The 11,688-nt window shown below is 41.4% G+C and overlaps 1 protein-coding gene across 1 annotated transcript; it reads right to left on the bottom strand.

Annotated features, from left to right (window-relative positions):
- Positions 1-1,269: 1,269 nt before the first annotated feature.
- LOC106602465 (uncharacterized) lies at positions 1,270-11,394 on the bottom strand. Its single transcript, XM_045717550.2, has 6 exons — positions 10,880-11,394; positions 10,339-10,469; positions 9,982-10,146; positions 3,319-3,432; positions 2,870-2,981; positions 1,270-2,659 (listed from the first exon to the last, which is right to left on the bottom strand). Exons 1-6 carry the CDS (start codon positions 11,163-11,165, stop codon positions 1,698-1,700), a joined length of 1,770 nt encoding a protein of 589 aa, XP_045573506.2. The 5' UTR covers positions 11,166-11,394; the 3' UTR covers positions 1,270-1,697.
- Between the last annotated feature and the right edge of the window lie 294 nt (positions 11,395-11,688).

Below are 11,688 nucleotides of genomic sequence, written 5' to 3'. Positions count from 1 at the left end.
CAGTTTCACCAAAAGGTCCTTCCCTCCTGTTCATAAAAAGGAAAAGTTCCATGTCTGTCATTTGGAGTTTCATCCTGCTGAGACAATTTAATCCTTCACCTCAGCCATATCTGTCAGACGGAGCTTCAATTTAATCCTTCACTCTAGCTACCATGATTGTATAGCAATACACAACAACCCAAAAGTTGCGAAAAGAGCTCTCTTGTGACATAAACATACAGACAGTCATGCAGCACTCACAACCCAGGAATATATGAAGGAAACACACTTATCAATGCTTTCCACACCAAACAGTTGTCCGATTCACTTCAGTTCTTTGCCAAATTGGTGGGGTCACACACAGAGACAAGTGTGGTCAATACTTTTAACATTAACTTTACAGTTGAGGTGGTGTGACTATAACAAATTAATCTAATTCTAAATTAAAATGAAAGAGCACTCACCTCTTTTGTCACGTGTCCTCCGGTGATGAGAAGCCCACCCTGCTCACAGCGCCAATGTTAGGAATTGAAAACTGGTCAAAGTTTGGAGAAATGCTTGATGTAAAATATAAGGTGAACAACTTCTATATTTTAAAGATCTAATAGACAAAGACAGACATATGGGGAGACAGACACTTTCCTCTAAGAGGTTGGCAGAAAATCTCCCCCCCTCCAGTGGGGAGGAATGACCTAAATATTCTTTACTTATCTGTTCGCTGTTTCACCCTTCTGTGCCCGGTGCCAAAGCATTAAATCAAGGCAGAGACCTTGGGGTTGAATAGACTATACATTTGAAACATCTTAAATCGCTTAATAAGGACACCCATGGACGGTTTTAAGGCTCAGGGGCCCAGATACCAGTTACAGAGACCTGCTTTACGGTGACATCTGGCCTTACAGAGGGTACCTGGAGGCCAAATTCCAATAGGGAATACTCATCATAAAATAGCATTCTAACACACAGAAATATGATATTATAAAATGTTAACCACAGTCAAGCCCATCTCTAACACGGTGAGTTTTTCCTAGCCACCGTGCTTCGACATCTGCATTGCTCGCGGTTTGGATTTTAGGCTGGGTTTCTGTAGAGCACTTGACATCTGCTGATGTAAAAAGGGCTTAATAAAAAAATGTCTTGATTCAAGTACCTAAGAATATGGAGTCATTGGAGTTTATTATTTAAATGTCATAAATGTCAGACTCAAGAATTAAGTATAATGTTTTGGTTTCACTGAGATAGGGAAACCTAGTCCCTGCAATGATACAAACATAGCCTAGTCAGTCAGCACAGAGTCAATTTTGTATTTTAATTTAAACAAAATGGTCATACACTCACATAACATTTAGTACAATAACTTTTCTCACTATGGTAACAAACTTTTCTGTAAATCTGGTGCCCTCGCATTTATCAAATTAATTTTAGAATACTTTGGAAAAGATTCAACATTACGCACATCTTCACTACTTTGTCAGGTAAACATGCATTAAGGCACTATCATTTCCTCATAAAGAACACCAACGTCAAACAGGACAAAATTGTCACTTCATCAGTGAAGCATTTGTACAGACACCACCACACCAACCATCCCCATATCATCTACTCTGCCTCATCATACTCATTCTTTCCTCAGTTCACCTCATCCAGTTCCCTACTACATCCAAAACCAACAGAATTAACTACAAACTAACTAGTACTACATTATATGTCACTATACTCTATACATGGGCGGTGTGCATTTTCTGCTGGTGTATCCTGAGGTAGCCCCTCTCTGAGAACCTCTTCCCGCACTGCATACAGGCGAACGGCTTCTCTCCAGTGTGGATCTTCAGGTGCCTCTTCAGATGGGGCTGGTGAGAGAACCTCTTCTCACACTGGGGGCAGCTGTATGGTTTCTCCCCTGTGTGGACCCTCTGGTGCCTCTTCAGGTTGGATGAGTCCGAGAAACTGACCCGGCACAGGTGGCAGCCGAACGGTTTCTCCCCCGTGTGCATCCTCTGGTGGATCGCCACCTGTTTGGGGAAACTGAAGACTTTCCCACAGAACGAACACGGGAAGCGCTTCTCTTTGGCGCTGAGACCTTTACTGATTCCGTCACTACTAATGTCATTTGTCAATGGGCTTGTGTAGCCATTTAGTGTTGAGGCACTGGCATTGTTTGAGGCCTGGTTTAACATTAGGGGAGTGTGAGGAGGACAAAGACCAGGGAGTGTCTGTGTTGTCGCAGGGTCCATGTTCCAGTTGATAGATCCTATAGAAGGCAGGCTGAAGGCAGCACCTGTTAGTGGGTTAACCTGAGATGCCATCAGTCTCTCTGAATCACAACTATAGGAGCAGGATGGAGCATCGCTAACCGAGTCTATGTCTGTTCTCTCCAGCTGCATACGGACACCTCCTCGTCCCCCCGGACCAAATCTATGTCTCATCCTGGTTTCAGCCAATCTGTTGTCATGGAGACTACGTTTGGTTGTTGTTTTGTGTTCGATTGTCTTTTTCTGGTTGTGGTTAACAGTGTTGTTCAGCAGCCTAGAGTTGAGGACGCTGTCCCATCCACTGACCTCCACTATGTCGCATCTGGTCCTGGCCTGCTCAGTGATGTCGTCCCCCTGGCCCTTGGCTGCACCCGTCTGGGAATCCAAGATGGCCGCCCAGTCTTCTCTGTCATCCTCCAGCCAACCACCTGCAGGAAGAGGTTACAAACATGACACAGAAAACTGAACAGAGTTTTTTTTCTTCTCAATTATTTGGTCAGGTTTATACATTGATGAGTTTTTGTATTTAAACATAAGTTGTATTAATTAAATTTTATAAATGAAGAAAAAATAATAGCCAGGCTTATCACTATTCCCATTGAAGATCTATTACTGTATGTAGGATATTTCTCTCTTACCTTGCTCCCCCATCTTTAGTCCACTCTGCAGATCAATGCTCTCTGGTCCATCTTCTATTGTCTCCTCTTTGATGAGCAGCAGATCAGGCTTCCCATCCTCCATGTCTACTGACTGTAAGAGATACAGAGCAGGTTGGGCAACGAGGGATTGCTATGAGTACTATGCAAAAATGTTAGTTGATTTGATACTATGCAAATGTTAGTACATTTGATTACTTGACACTCTTTAATGGTTTGATAATGCCAAGGCATGGTCCTACACTAATGACAACCTGGACCATATCCACAAAGCGTCTCAGAGTAGAAGTGCTGATTGAGGATCAGGTCCTCACTTGTCTACATATTCTAGTCTTATTCATTATGATCTTAAAGGCTAAACTGATCCTAGATCAGCAGTCCTACTCTGACAGGCTTTGTGGATACGGGCCCTGACCTAATACCATTCAGACCTCAGGTGGTGGTGTAGTCTGGTTGTCCTCCATGACCATGGTCCCGTCAGGGTTCCCCAGACCCTCCTCACTCCCCTCCTCCTTCACCAGCAGAACCTCTGGACCCTCCTCCTCCTGGAAGAGACAGGTGATACAGATTACACAGACATCTGAGGGAGTGTACGTACACACACACACAAAGATAAGCACACTTTAAACATTAATTGGCCATACTTGCAACTATTTACACTTAAACAGTTTCTCCGGCTCAAAATGCGTACCAGACAATTAAAAACTGATTTATTTGCACGTGACAGAACGCTAGATTGTAGTACACGTTAGCCCTATGCTAACATCACAAGGTGGCAGTGATTATATCCAGGAACAAGTTCACTAAAAGTTAAAGTCTACTATCGCTTTAAAAGTGTGTGCGGCCTAGAAGTGATGGTGAGAATGGTAGCCTACATGACTGCTACTAGACAAATCCATAAGGCTCTTCTGTTTTTTTCTTACGATGTACGATAAACTGACCTTATTTCTATTTGTTCCATAAAAGCACATGGATGTGTGTGAAACAGATAAACAAAAACGTGGGATTTTGTCCTATACACAAAAATGTGAAAATGTTATCTAACAGTAATAGCTAGTAGCCTTGTCAAGGATGCATCAATGCAATATTGGCATACAACATTTTGCTACAGACCAACGGAAGAAAAGCACATTTTGAACTATTGAATTTGACCTATTTTAAGAAATGTCATTGGTTGGGGCAGAGGCATCATGCCCATAGAGCCCCAAGGTGGAGGTGTCATAATACCCATAAAACCTAGTGGTTAAACTGCGAAATGGTTCTAATCTTTTTTCCACCATTGGGGATTTTAGAAACACTTAAAATAAGGGCTGTGTTTTGATAACCATTTAAATGTCTCTCGGACAATATATTCCTCACTATTTACTCTCAGTTATCGAAAATGCTAATTAGCATCAAAGTAGACATTATGCAAGACTACAAATCCCTGCAAACTCCTGCACGTCATCTCTAGCTGACACCTTTGCTAACAGGTATTGTGTCAATTTACTTGCACAAGACTGTTTACAATTGTCCATTTAAAGAAATGTAGCCAATTTATTCATTACTAAATGTAGCTAACATTAATCCAGAGAATCTTATCTTTGCCTCGATTTGGTAGTCTCATCCACATCATCATGGCATTTGTAGTTATTTATGATAGCCACATTAGCAGTTAATTAGCATTTCATTTTTGGGGGGTAAATACAGGCGAATATAATTGATAGTTACCTTGTCCAAGAGAGATTTACACGGTTATCAAAGCGTCATGCCAGGGTAAGCCTACACGAATACATCCCTTATTTTACGTTTCAAAAATCCCCTTTGGGAAAAATGAATGGTGGAAAAACAATTGGAACCATTTCCTTGTTTGACCTCAAGGTTTTATGGGTATTATGACACCTCCACCTTGGGGCTCTATGGGCATGATGCCTCTGCCCCAACCAATGACATTTCTTAAAATAGGTCATATTGTTGTCTATAGGGGGCACAGTCAGGAGGATTCAGAAGACTCAAGAGTTAAGCTTAGATATTAGGGCCGGGATGATAACAGTATCGCAATATTGTTTTTCATGGCAAAAATGAACACACGAAGCAGACAAAACTCTTTGGTCCTTTAAAAACCTGCTGTATGTAAAATAGTGTGTGTTATGGAAAATAAATAAATGTGAGTCTGGATGAAAACACAATCATGTTTGTTTTCAATATTAGGGCTGTTTTCCTCAAAGTTAAATCTGCTCCGTGTTTTGTTTCCTTGCCACGACACAAACGAATATCGCGATAGATATACAGAAAAATAGACATAAATATGATGTTGTGGGTAAAAATAAGTCCGCAATGATAAGTAAACATCAGACAAACTTGACTAAACTATTTTGATGTGTACAGTAGGTGTTAGTGTGTGGGTATGTGTAGGTATATTTAGTAAGTGTATATTGGTTATAAAGCGCTATCAGTGTAGAATAGGGTGAGATCAGATGTGATGTATACTAAAAGAGGGTCTCAATGAAAGTCTTGGAATGAAAAGTCCCATTTTGTGTTTATTAAATAAACAAGTTTTAAATACACCATATGAAAACCACACATACACATGTCTCAACTAAAAATCAGCATGAACTTGACGAACTGCATTCATTTTCTCATTAAAGGTGTCATGGGAAAACAATTAAGTAGTTGAATGGAAGTAATGAAACAGGCATTTGTGATCATCATATAGGCTACGCAGTACAAACACAATATGAAACAGACCTCAGGCTTATACTGTACACTAAGTATACAAAACATTAAGAACACCTGCTCTTTCTATGACAGACTGATCAGGTGAATGCTATGATCCCTTATTGATGTCACTTGATCAATCCATTTAAAATCTGTGTAGATGAAGGGGAGACATGTTAAAGAAGGATTTTTAAGTCTTGAGACAGTTGAGACATGGATTGTGTATGTGTGCTATTCAGGGGGTGAATGGGCAAGAGAAAAGATAAGTGCTTTTGAACGGGGGATGATAGTAGGTGCCAGGAACTGTAATGCTGCTGGGTTTTTCACGCTCAACAGTTTCCCGTGTGTATCAAGAAAGGTCCATTATCCAAAAGGACTTTAAACGCCTTGTAGAGTCCACGCACCGACGAATTGAGGCTGTTCTTGGGGGGGGGGCGCAATATTAAGGTGTTCCTAATGTTTGGTATACTCATGCCTTATACAGTGCTTTCAGAAAGTATTCATAGCCCTTGACTTATTCCACATGTCGATGCCAAGCATACCATGACGCAGCCACCACCATGCTTTAAATAAAATATGAAGAGTGGTACTCAGTGATGTGTTGTTGGATTTGCCCCAAACATAATGCTTTGTATTCAGGACATAAAGTTAATTTCTTTGGCAAATTTTTTCCAGTTTTACTTTAGTGCCTTATTGTAAACAGGATGCATGTTTTGGAATAATTTATTCTGTACAGGCGTCCTTCTTTTCACTCTGTCATTTAGGTTAGTATTGTGGAGTAATTACAATGGTGCTGATCCATCCTCGGTTTTCTCCTATTACCGCCATTAAACTCTAACTGTTTTAAAATCACCATTGGCATGGTGAAATCCCTGAGTGGTTTCCTTCCTCTCCGGCAACAGAGTTAGGAAGGACGCATGTATCTTTGTAGTGACTGGGTGTATTGATACACCATCCAAAGTGTAATTAATAAAGTCACCATGCTCAAAGGGATATTCAATGCCTGCTTTTTTTTTTACCCATCTACTAATGGGTGCCCTTCTTTTTGAGGCATTGGAAAACCTTCATGGTCTTATATATACAGTGCATTCGGAAAGTATTCAGACCTTCACTTTTTCCTCATTTTGTTACATTAGACTTATTCTAAAATGGATTAAATAGTTTTTTCCTCAATCTACACACAATACCCCATAATGACAAAGCAAATGCAGGCTACATTTTTTTTGCCAATGTATTCAAAATAAAAAACTGAAATATAACATTTTCATAAGTATTCAGACCCTTTACTCAGTACTTTGTTGAAGCACCTTTGGCAGCGATTACAGCCTTGAGTCTTCTTGGGTATGACACTACAATCTTGGCACACCTGTATTTGGGGAGTTTCTCCCATTCTTCTCTGCAGATCCTCTCAAGCTCTATCAGGATGGATTGGGAGCGTCGTTGTGTAGCTATGTTCAGGTCTCTCCAGAGATGTTAGATTGGGTTCAAGTCCGGGCTCTGGCTGGGCCACACAATGACATTCAAAGACTTTTCCCGAAGCCAGTCATGCGTTGTCTTGGTTGTGTACTTAGGGTCGTTGTCCTGTTGGAAGGTAAACCTTTGCCCCAGTCTGAGGTCCTGAGCACTCTGGGGCAGGTTTTCATGAAGGATCTCTCTGTACTTTGCTCCGTTCATCTTTCCCTTGATCCTGACTAGTCTCCCAGTCCCTGCCGCTGAAAACCATCCCCACAGCGTGATGATGCCACCACCATGCATCACCGTAGGGATGGTGCCAGGTTTCCTCCAGATATGACGCTTGGAATTCAGGCCAAAGCGTTCAATCTTGGTTTCATCAGACCAGTTTTCCCTTTAGGGTCTGAATAGTTTCCGAATGCACTGTGTGTGTATGTGTATATATATATATATATATATATATATATATATATATATATATATATATATATATATATATATGTGACCCGTTTCAGGAAACTAGATGTATGTCGCAAGTCACGACTTCACAGGAGATCCATTAAGTTTATTTTTTTCGAAATATGTTTTTTTGGCAGAAATGCCTTCTGGAACATGTGAACTTTCATTTGCCTTAATAACAAACTTGTATGCCATCTGTAAATATGAATAAAATTGTTAAATTACGAGCCTTGTTGGTTAAGCCACAGAAAGACAGCAGCCTTCCCACTAGCCATGATGGGCTAAGATAATGAGTGGGCTGGACATGCCGAGAGAGGAGTTCGGATTGGTCTGCCATATAGAATGCTTCTGTCTATTTGAGCTGGTCAGTCTGTGTTGGTAATCCTGTCGAACGCTGCTTTTTAAAAAATGTGTAGTGGAGCTGCATAAGTGTTGCTCTCCACTTTCTGAAGAATTGAGTTTATATATGTGTGTTTTCCTTTTTTTATTTAAAACAACAACACAATACAGACAACACAAATGACGGCTCCCAGAGGGTGCATTCGCACTCACCGGCCCGAGAAGCTGGCAAGGCAAAACATACAGTAATCCCATCCCCATCCCCGATTGCAGGACCTCAAACATTTACACTGTACATTTGTGCATATACTTATTCCAACAACACTTGAATTGGTTCTTTAAATTCACTGCTCATATGAGGGACCTTGCAGATAATTGTAAATGTGTGGGGTACAGAGATGAGGTAGTCGTTAAAAAAAATCATGTTAAACACTATTGCACAAAGAGTGACTCCATGTAACTTATGTGATTTGTTAAGCAGATTTTTACTCCTGAACTTATTAGGCTTGTCATAACAAAGGGGTGGAATACTTATTAACTCAAGAACTTTCAGCTTTTCATTTATTAATTTGTAAAAAATTCTAAAAACATAATTCCACTTTGACATTATGGTGTATTGTGTGTAGGCCAGTGACACAAAATCTCAATTTAATCCATTTTAAATTCAGGCTGTAACACAACAAAACGTGGAAAAAGTTGAAGGGTGCGAATACTGAATGCACTGTATCCCACAATGTCTGGGCTTTGCACTACAGCGCTCTTAGTTGTTGTAGAAATTGACCGGCTCCTGCAGTTTACTTTGTGCATTCGCTGAGTCTACCTTTAATGCAGGGTTTAATTTGTAAAAAGACAATCTCAATTTAATCAATTTTAAATTCAGACTGTAACAAAACAACATTTGGAGAAAGTCAAGGGATGTGAATACTTTCTGAAGGCATTGTATATCACACAATGTCTGGATGCAATATTCTACCCAGAAAAATCCAACACTGAAATCTGTTACTCTTGTTATTCCAAAAGCATCTGTGGATTTTTTCAGCTGACAATAAAAATTAATCTTTGACTTTATTATAAACGTCAGAAGCTATCGAGTGGAATGGTGACTTTCTATGTTATAGAGTGAAATGTTTTTTCTGCTGATGTATCTTGAGGTATCTCCTCTCTGAGAACCTCTTCCCGCAGTGCGTACAGGCGAACGGCCTCTCTCCTGTGTGGACCCTCTGATGCCTCTTCAGGTCACCAGCCTGAGCGAAGCGCATGTGACACTGGGTACAGCTGAAGGGTTTCACCCCTGTGTGGACCCTCTGGTGCCTCTTCAGGGTGCTAGCCTGGGCGAAGCGCATGTGACACTGGGTACAGCTGTAGGGTTTCACCCCTGTGTGGATCCTCTGGTGGATCTCCACCTTCTGGAGGCAGCTGAAGCCTTTGTTACAGAACATGCAGAGGAACCGTTTCTCTTTACTATTGCCTGATGTTGCTCCCCCTCCCTGAGCTTGGGCTCTAGTCGTGTTATTTGAGTTCAATACCTGATTGAAAACGACGCAGCCATGTGAATCGGAAGGCCCCATCGACGTGGACACTGGGTCGCGATCCTTGAACGTGTGTAAAGGTGAGTGGGTCGGGACATTTAGATTTGTCTCTAAGCTTTCCCTGTAGTCTAAGAAGTCACTGCTGTTTCCCTGCAAGTGTCCTTTTCCTAAGTGAGTCTCGTCTGCATTCCATGTCAGAGGAGAGTCACCCTCCACTTTCACAGTGACCTCATCTACGACCAGACCCTCCCCTTTCTTATTTCTTTCTATGGACCCTTCAGAGTATACACTACTAGTGTACTGGTTCCAGTCCCCTCTAGACAGATCAGTCTGTGTCTCTAAACCCAAGGATATGTTGCCAGGGTCCATCTCTGTAGTGTAAGAACAAGACGGATCATCACCGCCAGAGTGTAATGTGTCACCATCACCACGGGAATAAACCATCCACTGGCTCTGGTGAAATACCGGTAAATACTCTGAGCCAGGAGCATGAGGACAGCCCAGTTTCCCCAGCCCCAGTCTCTCTGGGTCAGATCCTGTGTGTAAGAGGCTGTGTGTTACAGTTAAAGTCTCTGTGTCTGTCTCTGACTTGAGGACGGCGTTCGGCGTTCCACTGACCTCCATGATGCTGCATCGGGTCCTGGGCTGGGGCGCGGCAGAGAGGTTCTCCGTGGCTTCAGGGGAAGCTCCAGCCACTGCAGTCTGGATGTTTCTGCTGTGCTGTGGGTCCTCCTCTCCTTCAGACCTCTCCTGCTTGACCCCAGGACCTGCAACCTCTGCATCCTGACACAAGAAGAGGAGGTTGTTACTAGTATCCAGTTCAATTGGATAACAATGTCATAGGGAAGTCTCACAAGCTCCCCTATGGCAGATAAATAAGGATGTAAATGTAAGCAAGTGAATAGCTGAGTCTTTCTGAAATAAACTGATCACAGTTGATATAGTGTAATTTTAATGTAACACTTTTACACTAACCTCTATCATGATAACGTGCTGGGTTGAGGTTTCACTCCCCTCATCAACAGTGATTGGTTGGTCATCTCTCCATGTATTGTGTCCTGCTGGCTTCACAAAGCTCTTGTGGCCTCCAGTGAGATCTCCTTCACCTGAGAGAGTGATTGGGGAAAAAGAGGTGGTTAGGTTAGCTACTGTAAATGCTCAAAAGCTTTGTACACGATTGACACTGTCTAGAATTGGCAAGAATGTAAGGTAACACTTCTCATAACTTCTTGATATACTATTTATTGATTGATTGATGTATTATGTTCCATGCATCACATTGTTTTCATTGAGTAAATAATAGGAAATGCTGTAAATCAAGAATCTGGTTAAATTATATTGTGTCTTTGCGCAAGATAACTAAGTAATCAGCTGAATTATTGTATACTAACTAACCAAAAACTGACCAAGACCCAATTCTGGTTAACCATATATGTGTTTAACACATCTAAAATCACACATGTGCAGAGGGGAACCGGCGACATGCCCCGCATCCTTGGCCTTATTCAAAATGTACCTCTTGCCATTCCCCTGTATCGGTCGAGGATCTTGACACTTCTGGGACGACTGGCGAGGACGCGCTCTCGCATTGTCCTCTCTGTGCGCTCCCGTGACAATTTCAGTTCAAGTAGCTGTAGTTTCCTCCGCAATGCACTGGTTTCTTTCTGGCTTTGAGTTATTTCCAAACGAAACACTGCATAGTCGTCGTCTACGAGTTTACAGACCTCTGCCACTGCTGCATTCGCTAGCACCTCCATTATGGAGGCTATTTGAGTGTGAAAAACCATACAGTTAGCAGCCATTGTTAACTAACTTAGCAGTTAGGTAGCGTTACCTAGATAGCTAACCTCTTGACCATCCAAGTCCTGTCTCCAACGCGGATTAAAGACTACATGGGATAAGTATGTAATGCTGTATGTAATGCATAGTTTGAGTTCCAGAGTGTTAATAAACGTCTAAATAAATAAAATAAAAAACGCTAACGTGGAAAGTATTATTAGTTACTGTTTACTTCCGTTTATACCGATGAGAAAGGATGTTGTAGCTCAAAGGGTGTGGCTTAATGAAAAGCGTGTGCGCAATGTTTTTTGAAATACGGTACTGCTTATCTCCTATTCAAGATCAGTCTTAAAAGCTTAGATTACTTAGAACCGTGTTAGCAAGATGTGTAGAATAAAATACAAAAACTACTTTTCCATCTACATCACCTCAGTACTGTAAATATTCAACTGTCCTTTTATCTAGCCTAGGTTTACTGTCTCTCTAAAAACAAGCCTGTTTCAAATGACAAGTTAATGAGGGGTATGTGTTCAAATAACCTACAAA

The sequence above is a fragment of the Salmo salar genome, chromosome 04 (assembly GCF_965601325.2).
Source record: "Salmo salar chromosome 04, fSalSal1, whole genome shotgun sequence".
Classification (NCBI taxonomy): domain Eukaryota; kingdom Metazoa; phylum Chordata; class Actinopteri; order Salmoniformes; family Salmonidae; genus Salmo; species Salmo salar.
This window is presented reverse-complemented; position numbering and strand designations above follow the sequence as displayed.